We start from the raw sequence: 21,432 nt of genomic DNA on the forward strand, positions 1-21,432 counted from the left end.
AATTTTTGATTTTGTTTTCTGTGTTTTAGGCAGGAAAAGCAGTGGGCAACCCATCAGTTGCCTTGCCTGGTTTGTCTGCCATATTTTTAAACACTTAGAAAAAAATGGAAGGAATGGGTCCCACGATGTCAGAGCTTGCCCTGCCAGGAGCGCTGGTTCCTGACAGACTGGAGAGCTGAAAATAATAAAAATAAAATCAGCAAAACCCCACGGATTCCTCCTCCCTCCCTCCATGGACATAGGACCCACCAGTGTGACATTATGTTGGTGAATAGAATACCCTAAATTCCCAAGTGGATGTTAATGAATTTAATTGGGATTACTGATCATTCATGGCAGGAATCCAATTATATCATTGGCTGGCGGGGGTAGAAATCCCACTTGTGTAAAGGCCATTTTGGGACTCCCATCGGATTCTCTGCCCTCTTTGGCCTTCAAACCTGCCAAAAACTGCAGCAGATAATACTCCTCCCTAAGCTACTTTTATCACTCCACAATTGCTGCCAGACCTGATGAGTATTTCCAGCAAGTTCTACTTTTATTTTAGATTTCCGTTTCCACAGTGTTCCGCTCATGTGTTTGGAGAAATATCTTGCAATTCATAAAGAAGTGTGCCTAATGTTGCTGCTTGGCCAATAAACAGATGATGAATGGCAAACACGAATCCTCAAAGTGTTGAATGGGTCACTTAAACAACATTTTTGTCATGTGAACTGTTGTTAAATTATGCTCTCATTCATAGCCTCATTCAATGTGCAAATTATTCAATTTTAACCCAGGTGAGAATAGACTGAAGCTCTTTTTTCAGACATTGAGTGAAAAATAACTTTATTTGGAACTTCAGCATGTTATTTAATCTGTTAACAGTTTGTTAGTTGTATCAAACAATTTTTGAATTTCTATTTGACAGAAAATAACTTCATAGCCTACAGGATACCAGAAAGATCTGATTTGAAACTTAATAATTGAATAAAATATGTTGACCATAAAAGCACCACACTGATGTTTATTTGAAAGAGACTTTATTCTTTTGTCTTTGCAGAGAGACACCAAAGGTCAGTTCCTCATCGATCACGTGTGCAACCATTTCAGCTTGTTGGAGAAAGATTATTTTGGCATTAGATATGTTGATCCAGAGAAACAAAGGGTATGTATTGGTGGATTTATATTCACATAGAAAAAAGCTCCTTTGCTTTCTCATTTCCCCTTTCTCTTCTGAGCACATGGACTGGTACCGTGGTACTATGTTATGGACACTGCCAACCATCTGGTACCATATCTAGGTCTCATCTTTACTTGCAAACATAAACAGTGAACATCAGCTAGCCATTATATTGTCATTGAATCTATTTCAGTCCTTGCTTGAGGCACTCATATAAGCACTCCGAATAAAGTCACTGGCAGACCATCAGGGTTCAGAGCTGATATTTCCATTCACCAGAACATAGTGAAGCTGAAATGAGCATTGGTCTCTCAATTATTGCCTTGACTAAGGTCAGCTAACTCAGCAGAAGCTAGATGACTTCCATTATAGATGGATGTGTGCCTGCATCAGCACCTTAAGGAGGAATGCTGAAAATATTGCAGGGTCATTGCAGCAGTAGATTAACGTGGTTAGGACATGTAAACTGCACACACTGCAGCAAGGAGTTAAATGTAAGGAAGCTTTTAAGGGTTGAAAATACCAAAATGAATGGAGAAAAAAATGCCTGACCATAATTTGTGATGCCTGAAGGTTGTGCTGTCAGTGGCTGCCTCCTGATATTAACTGCCCATGTATTTCTGGGCATGTTAAAGAAGCAGCGTTGATACTATTGTCTGACGTGACAGTCCACTGTTGTCCTAGCTGTGCTGTTTATTCCCTGTAGCAACCTATCCATGAATTTTTTTTCTGCCACTCTGTGCTTCCCAACTACTTTCCACCTAAACTCTGTTGGCAGCAGGATCACTGACTGTATAATTTAAGGCCTACCCAAAAATCAGAATGGACGGTAAGACAGCCATTTAATTTAAAAAGAAGAGTTTTGTCCTGCTACTGATACGTTTATTCGGGAATCACGGCAGTAGTGAAATGGGCGTAAGCTCTTTTAAAAAAAAGGTATGATCCCCCTCATGTCTGGTTGGGAGGTCTTGTGTCCCAGTGTGTAGTACCCTGCTTTTGGACTGGAAGCTCTGGGTTTAAGTCCCTCTCTGGGACTTGATTGCTAAGGAAGGTGTGTTAATTAAGTGTGTAAATCCTTCTAAGACATTTATGGCCGACAATAAGAGCAGGAGAGACTCCTGGCCAGCCATCAAGTTGCACCCCTCAAGCTGTAGCCGCTCACAACAGGCAAGGAAATCTAGCTATGGAAACAGACATAAGCAAATGCTTTGTCTGCCTCCTGTGTCATTAGACACAGGAAAGCCTCAAAATCGATGTACATGGGGGGATTTCTCAAGCCATTCATGCCAGAGGGATTCTCTGGCCCCACTGGCAGCACACCCCCTCCTGCAGGTTTCATAGTGGCATGAGGTGGCATCATTGGGAATCTGAATGATAGTGGTAGGATCAGAGAATCCCGCTGCCAGCGAACAGTACAGCTCCTCCCACTGCTGAGAAAAATGTGGCTTGGGGACCAGAGAATGCCCCCCTTTGCCTGGTCAGTGCAATTTAAATTTAGAATAGTAATCATTAGATTCTTTTGTTTTTACCTCTTGGTGATGCAATATGCGATTTGCTAAGTTGTGAGGCCAGATTTTATCTAATTTCCTCCTCCCACTGCAGTCTTTGCATTGTTGGGCATCATTTTCATTGTTCTCTGGTGGTGGCCCAATTCCTTAGTAATTTTGATTCTCGTCGTATGTCGGTGATATCTTTGTCAGGTTTCAGTATCTGAATGCTGATTGAAATCTCCTACAGCTGATGGGACAGTCAGTGAGGCGTTTACCCCAAAGAAATGATCTGCCAATTACTTGGGCCCAGATTGCCATATTACTTGTTTTATGTGACTGCCCATGATTAACTTTTGCTGCTGCATATCGTGTTGTTCTCTGGCCGTGTGCCTTTTTCCATGTTATTCATTTAGTTTTCAAGGAGAGTGTAGAAGGGAGCGCGGGAATGCTTGGGGTTTTGAAGGTTATTAAAATGAGATAGACCCCTTTAGTGTAGGAATCACAGTGTGACTTAAGGAATCACAAAGTGCCTAAAATATATATACAATGCGAAAGTATTGTCTGCATAGAAACGTATATAATCATTGGTAGAGAATTTTGAATAAGTATTGTATTTTCAAATGTCTTGTAAGCTTTGGCCAAGATGCAGCTTGCTCCACAGCATAATGGGAAATGAGCAGAAGTAGGCAAGCCACATTCTTTGGAAACAATAAGATATAGAATATATTCTCTATTATCAGTAGGACACAATGCAGCTGCAAGCTACCAAGATTTAAAATGAATGGAGATATTTAGTTTCCTGTTGCAGTGAATAGAAGTATTCAGTTTTACTGATAAGGGATAACTAGCAAGCAGCGGGAAATGACTCCCTCCCAATTCCTGTGGTTTGCAGGTGGTGAGGGTGATCCTTGAACCTGTCAGATTTGATTAGGTAAGGCCAGAGATTTGTCCCCATATCTGACCAGTGGTAAGGTTGCTACGCAACGGGGGGGAGGGTGGGGGGGGAGAAGAACTTCAGGGTCCAGTTGACCAATGAATTCTCAATTCTACTAGAAGATAATATGCTATTAGCCAAGGTAAATAATGTGTATTAATATAATTGGATTATCCAGTTTGGACGATAGGTTGGGCAGGAGAAACAGATCTTTGGAAAAAGTATATCTGTTTTACACAGGTACCATAACATCAGAGAGAAGTTGGAATCTCCCGGCCATCTCTCTCCCAATGCGTGTTGGTCAATAAAAAACGCCTTTAACTGTATACTGTCTTTTGCAAGTCTTTGTATTAGCTGAGTTCAGCTTAATACATGGCACCAGAAAGAAGCTCCCAGAAAATTTGCTTACAGAGAGCTAAACATTCAAGGTAGTTGTGAAGGGAATTTCACAGTAACTTTATTGCAGTGTTAATGTAAGCCTTATTTGTGACTAATAAATAAACTTTTAAAAAAGCTTTAGTTTAACTTTTAAGTCACACTAGGGGCTAAATCCTACACCTTGTGGGAACTAATTCAAGTGCTGTTTAGGGTTGCCAGTTCTGTTTGAAGGCATTCCTGGATGTTTGATTATGTGACATCCTGACCCCCATCATGTTTGACCATGAGGAAACCTGATCACATGATATGTATCCATGTGACATCTAGCCACATGATATCTAATCATGCAACTTTCGCAAATGTTAGTGTTATTGCATTTACTACATAAAGGTTGGGTACCCTGTAGAATATTTGCTTGGGCTTTTGGGCAAATTCTAAGACTTAGATAGTCACCCATTAGCAGGGTAAGAAGGGAAGAGAGGAAACTGAAGAAAACTGTCCTCTTTTAGAAACCAATCTCATTTTAGGGATCTCCCCTATTATTTTGCTGATCTCATGATTGCTAAGACCCCAAATGTTGATTACCCCTCCCAATTTCTGACTCTCCAGCCTCCTCCTAGTTGCATTCCTGTGGAGGACATCATGGTTTTAGAGAGGATAGGTCATAAACTGCAATGGGAAGCTTAAATTGCTGATCTCCTAGGATGCTGGAGGCAGTGCTCAGGAAAGGAATCCCCAACTGGAAATCTGCCTGTCTTTCTGGGAGGGTTGGGGGAACATGAATACAGTTAAAATGGAGGAGACAATATATCCTTCTGCACTGACCTGGCTGATGGTATTTTAAAATTGCAGACAGCAAAGGGTCTGACCTGGCAGGATCCTTCTTTAAATATACAGATTGTATTCCAGTGACCTCACTGGGGTCTGACTGCTAGATTAATTTGTCAGGAATGGTTTAGGACCAGAAGAGGACTAGAAAAGTAAGTTTTTTTTTTCAGTTTTCTTGCAGAAGTTCTCTTTGGGTACCATCGGGATATCTTGAGCATATTTTGATGCCCAAGGGATAAAGAGCATCCTTTCACCTACTGCGATCCCAGTCAGATCCCACTCCCGATCATTTACTATCGCGCTGGGAACAATTCTTTATAATTCCTGGCAGTTGCCCAGTGGCACTGTAATGAAGTCCAGCTGTTAAAACTAGCCAGACCTCCTTAATCTGCTAGAATTCTTGGACTGGCCAGTTTCTCACAGGGCCACATTTTGACCTGAGACTTAAATTCACTCCCATTTCTTCAGGGCAAGGAAAATATTACAAGTAAGATTACACCGATTTATAGTTATGTTCCAGGCCTTGACATTTCCAGTGAACAGATAAGGCGCTTTTCTTTAGGTGCAAGTTAAAAATGCTCTTCCAGGCTGCGCAAAATTTTTTCTGCGTGCTGCAGTCTCTCCGTGCCTTGCTGGGATTGTTATCTATTTTTAATGACAAATTTCTAACTCCTCTTCATGGACAAACACCAGTTTTCCTGCCCTCCTAGATTGCCGAGTTGCCTGTTAGTGCTCATGCAACATTGATAGCTTCCTGTGTGCATTAAATGAGGGCCTCACATGGAAATGAATCCGTCACCTACCTGTCTATTGCACAGAGTTATCAAATATTTCAGCCCCTATTATGTTTGTTTGTTTTCTATAACACAGAACAAACCAATTTTGAAAAAATAAAACTTTAATTTTTCTACTTGCAAGTTTCAAAAAATTGTTTCTGAATACTTAAAAAATAAATATCTAAGTGACAGTGCATCCTTTTATTATGCTGCTTTGTGTGACCTTTCCTTCCAGCCAGGCTGAGTTATGTGATCAGACTACAGATTGTTATTGAAGGATATTCAAGTACAGTTACGAATATTGTATCGGCATTCCATTTTCATCTGAATTGCATATCCTGATTCCAACCATCCTGCAAGATGTCACATTTTATATTATTCAGCTGAGTGCTGATGGAACTCAAGACTAGTATGACATGTTAACATTAAAGACTTAAATTTTGAAAATCAGTACTGTAACTAGGAGGCTACTGTGGTTACTTAATGTTGTTCTTTCTAATTTCTCCAGAAACACACGAGATTCTTTTGTCACAATTTCATTTGAATTTTGGCATTTGTTTGGTATGTACTGAGTAAATGCTGACTGAATAATTTCTTGCTTCGTAGGTTCACATTCCTAATATAGCAATGAGACCTTTGAGATTCGTTAGTAACTATGTTATACAACACAAAGTAATCATTGTTTTATGAGAGAGAATGACAAAGATAGAAAAAGCTGTAATATTGTCTAATTTTTGATCTCCAATTTGTATTTCCTAGCATTGGCTGGAACCCAACAAGTCAGTCGTGAAGCAAATGAAATGTAAGTTTTGACAGATTGGTTTTCAGTGTAAATGCAGGTTAAAAATGTGGACAGTCCTGTGTACACCAGGCATTGCACTATACTCTGGCGTTATCAACCAATTGAAAGAAATTCTGACACATTTGGACAAATTTATATTCTGTAATCCAATTATATTACTGATTATAATGGATCATTTAGATACCCACTGCCTCTCTGAGCTGGCTACTTCTATTTTTACATCTCCTATGCTTGTGTGCTGTGTCGTTGTTAGTTATTGATTTGTAGCACCTTGAAATGACTTTATTCAATAGAACATTTGAAGGTACTTTAATTAGATCTGTAATTGCTAGTGCTTTGTATATCTATCATGGGAATATCTTAAAATATCACCCATGGGTTAGTAATCACATTTTGGTTGGGCAATTGGTTTATTGCATAAAGTAGTTAATATAGCTGCAGTCCTTGCCCAAAAATGAAATCTGAGGCTTGTTGGAAATTGTCTTGGTTTACATGGGACATTCTGGTTGCTGGTCTGTGCTTTCTCAGTATTGGAAGGTTAAGAGAAAGAGCCAGTCCAGAGGTGGATCTGGGCAGTTTAAGAGAGGTGGGGGAGGGGAACAGTAATTGAGCATGAAGGCTGGGAATAGCGCTGTCAGTATTCCTGGTTTATTCCTGGTTACTCAACTTGGCTGCTCTTCAGAGACCTCAAGTGGTCACTTTGGCAACTGTTAGGATGTTGCATATTCTGAAACTGTACGCATGGTGCTTTGCACTTCAGGCTGTTAATGGCTGTGTCAGCAACTCCTAGAATACCTGTGCTCGAAGCAACTCATTCAGTTGGATTTTATGAGATGCTGTGTTCTCCCCACCCCCCTGCACACACCCACCACTAAAAAATCAGAGCCCATCCTTGTAAGAAGCCTACTGTCCCACAGCTACATTACACTCTGCAGAGCATTAATTGACTCCAGGTACCATCACCTGGGGAGAATGTCCCACCTTAGGGAGCTGCTGGTCAATCCAAATGGCCGGCAATTCTGCGGATCCAGCAGTGCCAGCTTTGAGTAATGGCCATTGCTGGAACTGTGGGAGCGAAGGTTGCGTAAGTTGGACTTCAGGTAAGCCTGGTGCGTTAATGGGCCAGTGAGTGAGTGGGTGAGGAATTGGGTGATCAGTTATGAGAGACTTGGGGGAGAGTTAGAGGAGAGGGTATAACTTATTGAGGAAAAGAAGGGGAATGTCTCTAATGAGCACAGCGGATGTTCCAGAGGAGGTACCACCCCATTCTTACACAACACCAATATCAGATTGGCTAGTCAAAGCTACTAGGTTGCCTCCTTGGCCTGTGCCTTTCTCTGCCAAATGTAACCTAGTGGCAGGGACTCATTGAGTCGCTTAATGGTAGCTTGAGATCCAAGCGTGATGCCTCCATCGCTTACTATAAGAAGGGAGATCGGCCAAGAGCATTTGGGAAGGTGGTGGGTTGACCATGCACTGCATTTTAAGAGACCCTGTGCTTTTAAACATGCTGATGCTGCTACAAGTCAATAACTAACATACTGAAGCCACGTACGAAGTAGATAAAAATATAGCATTCTTTGAAGGGAAGCATACTGCCTGAACTTAAGGTCTAATGCATAGATAGCGAAGTTGTTATGCTAAGGGTGTGTTGAGATGTTTTCTAATTGTAAAGTATTTAATCTTAACTGCCAAACCCTTCATTAATATCTTTTCTTTCCCAATGCATAATACTGCTCTTTACATGGGCACAATCTCCATGTCAACTAAAGCTCCAGTATGCCCAATGGTATACATCAGAATCTGTGAGACCAACTCCATGTCTCCTCAATCATCTGAATTGTCCTTGTACCAAAAGTTACATATTGTTATTTCTGTCAATGCAACTTTTATATGTCTTAGAATATCTGTTACTATGTTCATTGTGTTTTGTCTTGTTGCTTATCAGTGTAGTTAAAATGTATGGGTGAATCTTGTACTGGACAAACTTGTGCTGCTTTTTAAGTGCCACCCTTCATGGGGAGGAGGAAGTATTGTGGATGATTACTTGGTAGAGATGGGGGTGATCCAGTCCTTCTGACTCCTGGTTATGAACATGGCCCTGTGTGTGTTTGCACCATGACTGTTGTTGAAGTGGCTGCTTTGGCCAGTTTTGTGATATAACTGTGATCATTTGAGTGGAGCAATATAAAGGGTGAGATGTAGAATTGCTTTGAAAGATGATCACCATCATTTGTACCAACTCCTAACTAATCCCCTGCTTCTGGGCATTTTGGATGCAGGACCTTATGGGGGGATGATTGGGTGGTGTAGTTTGTGGGGGAAAGATGGTGTGGGGGTTAACTGGGGTGTGGAAATTGAGGTGATGATGACCAACATGATTGTGTGAAGCAAACCTGGGAAGCAATGAGGTTGTTGAAGCTCTGCCTTATTACTGTTTCCAATTTTATTACTGGTTTCCCAATTTTCTGAATTCAGGGAAAGAAGTAGGATTAGAACTGCGGGGATAGCTTTTAATTTACGTCCAGGGTAGAAAACAATATATAGTAGATTGGCTTCCCATTGTCATCTCACATATGAAATAGAGCGAATAATGGATGTCTGATCAGCTGTTGCCTGTTTTCTGCCATTGCCATTTACTCTTGCCAAGTACTTGCTGCCTCCACCCTTCCACATGGTACTCATTCTCTCCTGTCAGGTACACGCTGTCTACCCTTCCCGCCTGGCACTCTGCACCCATATGGCCATCAAAGTGTCAGCTGGGCACTTTTGTCAATAGGAGGGGTTTCACTCTATGATGTTCAGATAGTTTTGACCACAGGACCCAGATTCTACAGGTTTATGTGAGGTACCCTATCAGCTCCCATGATGCCTACATACTGAGACATTTGCAGGTGTCAAGGATGTTTGTGGTTCAGGCTTGCCTTAATGGATGGTTAATGGGTGACAAGGGGCATCCCTTAAAAAGTGGCTGATGATGATACCTCTCAGGCACCTGAGGACACAAGTGGAGGAGAGAAACAATCATTGCCATGAATCCACAAGATAGTGGTGGAGAGGACAGTAGGTCTGCTAAAAATTAGGTTCCAATGCCTGGACCAGTCCCAGGCACACCCTGCAATATCTGCCAGAGCGAGTGTCACTCATTTGTTGTTGTCTGCAGTGCTCTGCATAATCTTGCTGACTCTTAAGAGGTAACCATTGGAGCAGTAGGCCTCAGAAGAGGAATCCAATGAAGACTCAGATGTGAAGCTCAAACAGGCAAATGACAAGGATGAAGAGGCTGAAATGAGGAATGCTCAGGGAAGCCTTGATTCAGTGCTCCTTCAGCTAGACTGCTGCAAAGACTTGTCTTCCATTTGAGTTCAAAGACACTGCCTCCTTCACAAACATTTCAGGCATAAGTGACCATGCCATGAGCCCAGTGTCGCATTACTACCTTAATTATAGAGTTTTCTTCCTCAATGTCTTTTACCAGGCATTCATGGGGCAAACACCTATCAAATACACAGGACACTTGGGGCTTGTGAGCAAAGAACTCAATTCTCTTCTTGATATTTAAGTGGAAAGAATTTAAAATAAGAACTGATTTGAACATATGAAATTGCAAAAGAGCAAATGCCATCTGTGTAAACCTATTGTGGTGCTCACTGTGTGTTAAGCTTGTGTCTGCGGGTGCTATGTTTTGGTTGCCCCCCCCATCCCCCTTCACTGACAGGCAGATTACTGACTTCAGTGGCTCGTTGGTGTAGTTGACCTTGGCAGTTGTCCTCTGGCTGGCAGGGTCTGAGTAGGCTTTGCCTGAGAGGGTGCACTCAGAGACATGGCTGGGTACTCTTCAGTTGGTGCAGAGATTGGCAGGGACGTGGAGCAGCTGCTGTCCTCGACTGGGTGCCCATGAGAGAAATCCACAGACAGGCAGCTTGTCTGCTATTGTTAGTTGTGCCTGGACCTCCCTGCTTGTTGCTGAAGTGTGAGCACCTGTCTAAGAGACTGTGTACTGCATCCTTCTCCCACACTGGGAGTGACCTCCTGAGGTCATTGCTGCCTGCTTTGTCTGTGCATTGCCGTGAGCCTGAAGTTGCTGTGGTTTTGTTGGTCTCTGAAGTTGCGTAATGTTGCTGGAAATCAATTTTTGTGCTTAAATTGTGGATTTTTTTGCTGCTTTAATATTTTGTGTGTTTTAGTACTTGTAGGTTAAACCCGACAGTAATCCATATTAGTCATTAGTGCAGCTGCTGAGTTGTTTGCTTGCGATTTGCAGTGTTATACATGAGCTGAATGTGGATTGATTGCTGCTTTAATCTCAGTAGTGATTTGTGGCTTCAGATGCACTGCTGTGATTTAGGCTCCAAGCTAGGCAATTTTCAGGCTTCAGGAAAGACAGGCAGACATTGGGATGATTCAGACTTGAGGCTGAGCAATGTGCTTTGTGACAGGCCCCAGCCTTCATTTCCTCTGCAGTCTGCTCCCTAAAGTCTCGGCACATGCCTACATATAACCGATGAGTGTGCACAACTTGCACGTGAAACAGGCGCACATGCAAGTTGCAACTCACACTCACGCCACCCAGTTTTAGGAAGTCTTTGGTTATAGAACTATTCATCAAAGTGGATACCTTTGTGAAACCTATTTCATTTACCAATGAATTAGAGATGCCAGCATTGGACTGGGGTAAGCACAGTAAGAAGTCTCAGGTTAAAGTCCAACAGGTTTATTTGGTAGCACAAGCCACAAGCTTTTGGAGTGCTGCTCCTTCATTAGGTGAATGGGAGTTCTGTTCACAAACAGAGCATATAAAAACACAAATTCAATTTACAAAATAATAGTTGGAATGCACGTCTTTACAGGTAATCAAGTCTTAAAGGCTCAGATAATATGAGTGGAGAGAGGGTTAAGCACAGGTTAAAGAAATGTGTATTGTCTCCAGCCAGGACAGTTAGTGAGATTTTTCAAGACCAGGCAAGTCGTGGGGGTCACAGATAGTGTGACATGAACCCAAGATCCCAGTTGAGGCCGTCCTCATGTGTGCTGATAACCAAGTTCCGCACACATGAGGACAGCCTCAACTGGGATCTTGAGTTCATGTCACACTATCTGTAACCCCCACAACTTGCCCGGGCTTGCAAAATCTCATTAATTGTCCTGGCTGGAGACAATACACATCTCTTTAACCTGAGCTTAACCCTCTTTCCACTCATATTGTCTGTACCTATAAGACTTGATGTAAAGACTTGCATTCCAACCATTATTTTGTAAATTGAGTTTGTGTCCTTATATGCCCTGTTTGTGAACAGAACTCCCAATCACCTGACGAAGGGGCAGTGCTCAGAAAGCTTGTGGTTTGTGCTACCACATAAACCTGTTGGACTTTAACCTGGTGTTGTGAGACTTCTTATTCATTTACCAACCCCATAAACCATTGTTACTAGGCTGGCAAACATGATCCTCTGTCTATTGAAAGAGAATGGATAACTGATAACAGGTAGGATTTTTAAGAAGTATTTTGAATAGCATTTTCAGATACAGTAGTTTTTTTTTGGGAAGATCTCTGACCTGATTGAGATTAAATAAGCCACTTGGAGGTTTAATAGTCAATCCATATTTGAAATAAATAGCAAGTCATAATTCATGCCAAATCTATTTTTTTGTACGCTTGTCTCTTGATCTGTTAAATGGTGGATTGACTTGTCCGAGTGCTTCAGCTTCCCCCAGTGCCCCACATGTCTGTGGCTATTCTCTCTCCCCCAGCCAACCTACTTTCTTGCCGCCTTAATAATACACCACTCTGAACCTAGTGAGCTGGGGCGAGGCACCTTTTTAGCATTGGCATTCCACTGGTTTTATTTAAATGAGGCCCAGATCACAAAATGGCTTGCCTCTTTGCTGTTGAAGTATGCAGGCTGTTAAAGTGACTTGGGGAAAAACAAATGCTAACAGAAATGAACTCCACAGTTAAAGCTCATTTGATCTTCTTCTGACCTTGGAGAAGATTCAAGTAAGATTATTAAAATAACTGCACATGGGCAACTATTATACACATGTCAATTAATAATTGATAAATACACTATGCATAACCAGATTCAATTCAAAAACCAAGGAATCAGGTATTATCAAAATGTAATGGGTCGTGAAAGAAAAAGATAAGTCAGTGTTTCAGATTTCATCTTTCATTGGAGACCTAATGAATGTCATGCATAAAACAATCTTATCAACTGATGTAATAGCGTTCTAGCATTTTCTGTTGACTTTTCAGATTTACAGCATTAGATTCTTTTTCTTCTCATCCCTAGTGATCACTTAAGAAAATATGAAAAGTGCCCAAATGTGCAACTCCACATTTCCTTTTACAGTTAGTGTTGGGTATGCATTTTGGGACTTGTTTAGATGGACTATGGTTTAGTATTTTCTTTTTCAGAAGTGTGGATGTGCTAAGGACAAGTTGTTTCAATGAAATGGTAATGTCTAGTTTACAACTGTTAGTAGGAAAAAGCCTAATTTCAAATTGATCGTAAAATTCTAAACATGGAAGAAGTACAAAGATACGGGAAGCACTAAACAGCAAGTAGGTTATTTGTGTTGTCATTTTAATAATTAATGTTATCTTGAACTTGCTTCTTCACCATTTGTGTGCTCTACAAGAACCAAGAAATGAGACCAGAATTGCCTTTTGTCAGGTGGGTGTGCTAGTGAAATCTGCACCGTGTTATTTCCTTGTATTTTGGACGCTAGCATGATAATTTAAAGCATTACCGTTTTACTTGGTCTTGCATTGTTAGCAGCCTGTTTAATGAAAAATTGCACTCAGTTAATTAAAGAAGTAATTTATTATACATCAGATACAGTAGCCTTAGACCAGATTATTTTCAGTTAAAATTTAATCATTGTGCTGTTATAAGTAATCTAGGCATTACCATTTTAAAATAAAAATAAATTATATATAATATTTACTTCTCATGAGCATTAATACTGAAATTAAACATAGATTATGAACAGAATCTTCTCTGGCAATTTTACAGTTCCTTCCTAACATAGGTTCAATCATCTCTACTTCAGGTTTGGGCTCTGTATGCCTTTATTTTTGTCTATGCCAACATGACATGGCATGGTAGCACAGTGGTTAGCACTGCTGCTTCACAGCGCCAGGGACCTGGGTTCGATTCCTGGCTTGGGTCACCGTCTGAATGGAATTTGCACTTTCTCCTCGTGTCTGCGTCGGTTTCCTCCCAAAGTCCAAAGATGTGCAGGTTAGGTTGATTGGCCATGTTAAAATTGCCCATTAGTGTCCTGAGATGCATAGGTTCGAGGGATTAGCGGGTAAATATGTAGGGATATGGGGGTAGGGCCTGGTGGGATTGTGGTTGGTGCAGAATTGATGGGCCAAATGGCCTCTTTCTGCTCTGTAGGGTTTCTATGATTCTATGACGACAGGCAGCTTATTTTGGTTCTCTATGGTATTGGATGTTGAGGAGGCTGTACAACTAACATATTAGACCAGGTTGCTTATCTTTGCATGGCTGCTCAGATTTATTAATCATTGAAGGATAAGGAAAGGTAATTTGACTAGTTGGTCTGAGAATAATATAAAATCCAACAGGGATATCGTTCCTTTTTTTTGGCAGTCCTGTTGTGTGTGGCCTAAATGGTGATTTTAACAAAGGAATTTGGCATAGAAACAGACTATTTGGCTCAACCAGTCCATGGTGTTTCTTGTACTCTACTCAAAATCTAACATTGTAACCGCCGATTCCCTCCTTCCTCAAAAGTTTTTCGAGCTTTTCCTTAAATTCATCTATGCTATTCATTTCAATCACTATGGTGTAAATTCACATTCTTACCACTCTTTGGATAAAGACCTTCCTTCTGAATTCGTAGTGGATTTTTTGATGACTATCTTATATTATGCTTTTATGCTCGTCCCACAATAGGAAGTATTCTCTTTGTATCCACTTCTCTCAAAACCTTTCACAATCTTAAAGACCTCTATTTAGGTAATGCCTCAGTCTTCTTTCAAGCAAAAAGCACCCAGGGCGAGACGTTGCTGGAAATTGGCAAAGGCTGATGGTGGGCAGGAAAAGGGGCATTGAGCTCACCATCGGCAATGGCGGGTTTTCCTGCCATATAGTGTGGCAGTTAGTGCCAAAATCTTTCATGCAAAGGTTCCATGATGTGTTGTTGGTGGAGCAGCCTTTAATTTGCCCACCTTGTCTTCACCTTGGTGCTGCATTCATCAGGACGTGTTATCTAAAGACAACCCAGCACACACCAGCAACATTTTGCAGGTCACCAGGAAGTGATGGCTGCTGAGAAATCCAGTCCCAAGTTCATGGGCACTTAGCAGGAGAGATTCCTGGATGCGGTAGAAGCCCAGCCTGCTGTCCTCTACATGCACACAGAAAGAAAACCAGCCAACAAGGTCATCAACCCAGTATGGGAGGCAGTGGCAGAGGCGGTCAGCACTAATGCCTTGCTGAAGAGGGCAGCTATCCAGTGTAGAACGAGGATGAATGATCTCTGTTTTGCCAAAGTAAGTCACTCTTCTCATCACTCTCAGCTCACACGTTGAAGATCTGTTACAGGTTCACAGCGATCCCACTTCCTGCCGGCTCAAGGGACTCCACCACTCACTCTCTCACACACGCCTTCGTCTCCCCTACAGGTTCTGTCCTCATCACGTCGCTACTTCCATTCACCATCTACTCATGCCAGACATCCTTATCGTTTGCCATGACACCCGTCCGGCTTACACTCGCGCCATCTGTTTTCATGCAGGAAAAGTTGGCTCACTATAAGAGGGAGAGATATCAGAGACTGGCGGAGGGATGCCAGAGCTGAAGGTCCACATGGACTCTTGAAGTCATAGATATCCAGTTGGCCGGGCAGGATGTTGACTGCTCCTGTGCTGATGAGGTCGGTGCTGATAAGCCAAATGAGGATCCAGCACTGCAACATTCGTCAGACAACAGCCCTCTCCCCTGTTTTAAAAGGCCCCTGTCCTGCACTAATGACTTCTCCTTTCTGTTACAGGCACATCTAGGAAGCAGCCCAGGCAGTCCTCTAGCCAGATCTTCAGTTTAAAGTTTTACCTTTTTAAGTTTAAAATTTATTTATTAGTGTCACAATGCCTTAGTTGTCACACTCTGATGCTTGTTTGAGTACACTGAGGGAAAATTTAGCATTGCCAGTGCACCTAACCAACACATCTTTCGGACTGTGGGAGGAAATTGGAGCACCTGGAGGAAACCCTCGCAGACATGGGGAGAACATACAGACTCTGCACAGACAGTGACCAAAGCCGGGAATCGAACACGGGTCCCTGGCACTGTGAGGCAGCAGTACTCACCACTGTGTCACTGTGCTGCCCTCAAGTTCCAAGAGCAGTGCAAGAGAGGAATTTACAGACATGCCACAATGCTCACCCACACCCTCCACCATCGCAAAGACTCATCTCATTGGGACTTGGCTTTAGAGCAACCTCAGAGTCACAATCTGGTGAGCACATTGCACTATCTGATCCACGACAGATGAAGGCAGGGATGTCCCATGGTGCTAGTGCTTGGCAGATTGCTGGAGGCCAGGAATATGCTGAATCCAAGTCAGGTGATGAAAATCAGGAAAGGATGTCTGTATTGAAAGGCTGCATGAAAGAGTCCATCCACCTTATGTCTGAGGTGATTGTGCCGACACTCCAGTGCAATGAGGTCAACACAGCCAGGGTGGTGGCCACCTGGAGACCTTGGTGCAAAACTTTAATCCTGCTCTCCATGGTGCAGGACTTGCACTCCCTGGTGCAGGACTTGCACTCCCTAGTGCAGGCAGTTGCTGTGATCCATCAGTATCAACGCCAGAACATGGTGGGGCTTTTCGAGCTCACTCCAGCTGCCCCTTTATCTCAAGGAGGAAGCCAGGGGCCCTCAGGCACCCATTGGGAGGAGGATCAGCTGGTGCACACCCGAGGACCATCCACCCAGATGACTCTAGGAGTGTCTTACCCATCTGAATCCCCTCATCCTGTGACCACTTCAACTCTACAGACAGAAGAGGGTGGCACTGCTGCACAGAAGGATCCAGAAAGGAAGGCCTCCCCCATGTCTCAACCCTGCAGAGCATGGCTGCCAAGGCCATCAGGGTATGCCAGAGAGCAGACTGCCTCCACCTCCACTGTGAATGTTGGGGGTGCAGCAAGACATAACAGCATGGTTAGAAATGTTAAGAAGCTCCAGTTGAACAGTGTGGGCATGGACATTAAGCACTTGTACATAACATTCACCTTAAAAAAAAAACAAACTCTCATTAATTACACCCTTTCTGTAGCTCCTTATTCTGATCAGCTTTGTTCCTGGAGTCCCAACCTGAAAACTGGATTCCTGCACCAGAAAAAGGCAGGCACTCAGTCCAGGGCTTCCTCCATGTGTTTTGTTTCTAGCACATTGGTGGTGTCCCTTCATAGTGACTGAATGTATCAGTCATGCCTGTTTCTCATCGAGAATTAGGATGTCTCCCACGGTGTAAAGGGTGAGTGTCATTCATTCCGGTCATTGTCAGTGTGTGCTCTCTGCACCTTTGAGCTGTGGATGGCCCCCTATTGGGAGCAAGCAAGTTACCATCAGCCAGACAGGAGGCAAATACAGAAGCTCTGTGAGGATATATGCCCCTATTCCAGTGTAATTCAACATCATCCTCCTGCAACGTATGGCCAATTGCTGAGACCCCATGACAGGAGCCTTATCACAGAGTGTCTGCTGCCATCAGTCCGACAGGAGAGCAATGTTTACAGAAGCCATGTGAAGATAGTGGGATGTCATCTCATCACCGTCCATAAATCTAGTGGCAGTGACTGAATCCCAATCTCATCTGCCTTATCTGGGCATTAGCATTGCCTCATGGTCAACATCAAACACCTCCTCAACCTCAGTGTCTTCAATGTCCTCTTTATCAGAGAAAATATACCTCTCCATCTCCTCAGGCAATTCTTCCTCCCGATGCAGTGCCAGCTTGTGCAAATTACAGCCAACAATCACAATGTGTGATGTCCTCTTCAGATTGCATTCCATGGCTCCAGCAGAGCAGCCCAGGCACCAGAACCCCATCTTCAGCGTCACTATGGTCTGTTCCGCTAAACTGCGAGTTGAAGCATGAGCCTCATTGAATTTTGTCTCAGCTGCACTCTGATCTCCACACAGGGGTCATCAATCACATCCTCACTGGGTAGCTTTCGTCCCCAAGGAGCCAACCCTGCGGCCTCTGTGACCCTGAAACATGTTAGGGATTGGAGAGCAGCTCAGAATGTAGGAGTTGAGCACAATTCTTGGGAATCAAGCATACATCTGGAGGGTACTTTTCATGAGGCCACAGAGCAGCTGAATATTGAGCAAGTAGAAGCAGAATACGTAGTTTACTTCTTGATGCTGTGAAGACCTCAGTGTCATATAGATGCTGTCGGTGGTCCCCTGCACCTGTGGAAAACCAAAGATTTACACAAAGTACCCTGGCTTGTCTGATCCCGGTTGAAATGGACAAAGTTGCGTGCCTTTGCAAAGATTGCATTTGTCCTCCTACTTACATCGGGGCGGCATGGTGGCTCAGTGATTAGCAGTGCTGTCTCATAGCTCCAGGGACCCAGGTTCAATTCCGGCCTTGGGTCACTGCCTGTGTGGAGTTTGCACTTTCCCCCCGTGTCAGCGTGGGTTCCCTCCAGGTGCTCTGGTTTCCTCCCGTAGTCCATCGATGCACAGGTTAGGTTGATTGACTATGATAAATTGCCCCTTAGTGTCGGGAGATGAGCAGGGTTAATATATGGGGTTGCAGGAGTAGGGCCTGGATGGGATTATGGTACAGACTCCATGGGATTCTGTACAGTTGTGTACGGAGGCTTGAGAAATCCTACAGGAGCAACTGGCATAAAAATTGAGCACTGCGGTAACTTTAAGTGACAATGGCAGTGGATGACTTCCAAGTCTCCATGGCAACAAATCCTGCACAAGTTGGTAGGTGTGACTGACTATTTCCCTGGACCTGCATAGTCTCCAGTAACACTAGTTCTTGGACAGCTGCAGTTATGTTAGGCGCTATGTGTAGACCCTGGGTCAAGTGAGGCACCTTTGAATGATGGCTCTTTAGGGTTCATATTCTTCTTGTGGAGCAGGCTGTGCCACCTCTTCCTCTTCAAGGTTCTGCTTCTACCTTTGGCATGCCAGGTGCCTCTGTTGACATCGCCTCTCCTGCCTATGAGGGAGAAGAATGATATGAGTTCACCAGACTTCATGTTTCTGATGTTCTCCTCATTGCATATCAAAGAGAGAGACTTGATGGTTAGCTTCTGTACCTTAAGGACCACTGGCCATTCATTGTCTCAAGCTGCCTCTCAAAGCCCAATGTGGCTACCACTTTTACACCTAGTCTTTCATTTGCATGCTGGCTGGAGAAGACCCTACACCACCCTTGTCCCACATGGTTTGTTCACTGGACTGCATTCTGAGCTCTAATTTCAGATGTAGGCATTGTCCCAGTATTCACTCCAACATGGCCTGTGGGTGGGAGTGTGGAGGACACTTGTATTGACAAGAAATAAAACCTAGTGTTTGGTTTGTAAATTTTTATGGCCTTGGTGCAACTTTTAATGATTATCATCTTTGTATTCTTGAGAACTTTTTGTTCCTCTACTTCACATAGACCAGAACATTCCGAGTATTAATTGGCCCCTTATTTTCCTAACTGAAATACTACTGCACATTTATTTATGTTGAACTTCATTTGCTAACTATTTGCCCATTCAGCCAGTTTCCCAATGTCCTCCTATAATTTATTGCAGTCCTCTTCAGTATTGACCGCTGCTCTGTAACATCAATTATTTACATTTAATCACCACTGATACTTCAGACAATTGCTAAAAATCTTCAAATGTTTTAATTGCCATAATAATGGTATTTCATTTAAATATTCAGTGCCTTGCATTATTATTACATAATTTTGCATTCAAAGTCAGAGATTTTAGGCCACTGTTTGGGAGTTGAAATTATGGAGACTGTCTAGTTTGTGGATGGCACATAGCTCATTGTGGTGAGTGGATACCCCAGGTCTACTCTGAGATAGCTGTCCAGATTACTTTGTACTTCCAGTAGCTCTTTCAGATGCACATTTCACTTTTTCTGTCTGACTAATTTCCATTTTCTTATATTCTGGGCGTACCATGTCCCATTGTGGGGGGTCAGATCAGAAACTCAAGGTATATTATGAAGTTAGTCTAGACCACAACCACTTTTGATTTTAGCATTTTTGTGAACATAAAGTATTTTGCTCCACGTGTGATTCTATTGACCCACTTGAAAGTTTTTATTAAAACAAATGTCACTTAAAAATAATTATAACAAAAAGAACTAACATAACATTTATCAGTTGATATACTTAAACAGGACAAGATATAATTCTTAGCTGCTAGCTATCTCTATTAGCTCCAATTTGAGCAATATCCCTATAGATGTAAATTCCTCTTCAGAATCAGTTAGCAAAACAAACAGGCTTATGTGAGATGCTAGTCCTCCAACCTTTTAACATCTGTGGACACAGAGAGACACCCGTCATCTGACTCTCAAACTGCAGCCTCCAGAGAAAGACCGGTCTTCACACAGCAGAACTCTATATAGAAAGAGAGAGAGGGAAAAAATGCCTCTTGCTTTTTGCAGATCTCTGGTGACAGATACCTCTTCTAGCAGGTCTCAGACTTCAAAAATAACTACTGTTCTGTACAAATCCAAACAGGAGATGCCTACTTGTCTCTCTGCAAACATAGTTCCTCCCATTCACATGATGTTCTTCTCGCCAGTCACCCTAATTAAGCCAAGCCTGAAAACCCAGGGGATTACGCAATAATAACAAAACTGCATTAACTCAGATTAAAACAAACACTCCAGTAAATAGGAGCAATTATTGTTTTGCAGGCTCAGCATGTGGGTTGTCAGTTGTAGACTATTTGCCTCTGTTTAAACATAGTGAAAGTTTAAAACATTCATTTCACAAGAAACATGCCACAAGTACACTTCTTAAAGGCACAGCGTTGTTGCACCATATTCAGCTTCTTTGTCTCCAGCTGATGTTTTGGTGGGGCTTACTCTGTAGATTTTCTCTTTTGGGCTCCAGATCTCTCAATTCTGTCTTCCAGCGTCCAGCAGCTCACCGTGCTCTGCTTCACTTCTGTACAGTGTTGGTGGATGTGTCTGATCAATGGATTAGAGATTTCTTTCTGAGCTTTTTTTGATGGAAGGTTGTCCAATGTGTGGCTGACCTTCTATAGACAGATGTATAAGGTATCAATGATTTACAGCAGGTTATCAGAATTGAACATATTGTTAGTCAAGGGGAGAAACATAAAACTAAAATTTTCATTGAAAAATGTAGCTTAACATTTACAAATGATATGTAATGCAGCTACTTGGTATCATGAGAAGTAACATGTTATGTATATTTTCTTTTCTGACATGCACCCTGCTTTAAAGCTGCCTTTTCATGCATCTTTATCCCATTTTTATCAACGAGCTTTCTTGTCCACAGCAATGATATGAAATTACAGAGCTCATAATCGCATGGGGTAATGTTTGGCTAAGACCATTTTGAATAAATGTCAGTTTTTATCCAGATATGCAAAGCGATTTATCTATTATCTATTTTCTATTGCTTTCACTTGTTTCTTTGTAATATTTCAGCTCAGCCTCCATATACCATGTGCTTTAGAGTGAAATTCTATCCTAGTGAACCTATGAAGGTCAAAGAAGAGCTCACCAGGTACTTCTGTTCTCTTATGAAAATCGAACTGTAGAATTTGAAGAAGCATGTGTTTATTTATAAATTAACCACCAGAACTTGGAAGAAATGTCAGTGATGAAGTAAAGTTGCTGTTGATGTCATGCATGTGGACTTCCAAACGGCATTCGATCGTCTACCACATAGTAGTCTTGTCAACAAAATGAAAGCCCATGGCGTTAAACAGGTAGTAGCAGCGTGGCCACACAATTGGTTAAGGGAGAGAAGGTAGAGAACAGTGCTGCATAGTTGTTTTCCAGACCAGA

General features: G+C 42.5%; 1 protein-coding gene across 2 annotated transcripts in view; it reads left to right on the forward strand.

The window, feature by feature from the left end:
* The window catches only part of frmd3 (FERM domain containing 3), a 186,172-nt gene that overhangs the window by 80,440 nt on the left and 84,300 nt on the right, over nucleotides 1-21,432 (forward strand). For both annotated transcript variants that reach the window (XM_080189680.1, XM_080189681.1), the window contains exons 2-4: nucleotides 1,043-1,147; nucleotides 6,328-6,370; nucleotides 21,070-21,148. In XM_080189680.1, coding sequence (XP_080045806.1) covers nucleotides 1,043-1,147; nucleotides 6,328-6,370; nucleotides 21,070-21,148 — 227 coding nt within the window. The remainder of the gene's footprint in view (nucleotides 1-1,042; nucleotides 1,148-6,327; nucleotides 6,371-21,069; nucleotides 21,149-21,432) is intronic.

The sequence above is a fragment of the Carcharhinus amblyrhynchos genome, chromosome 5, assembly GCF_965287045.1.
Source record: "Carcharhinus amblyrhynchos chromosome 5, sCarAmb.v2.hapA, whole genome shotgun sequence".
Taxonomy (NCBI): Eukaryota; Metazoa; Chordata; class Chondrichthyes; order Carcharhiniformes; family Carcharhinidae; genus Carcharhinus; species Carcharhinus amblyrhynchos.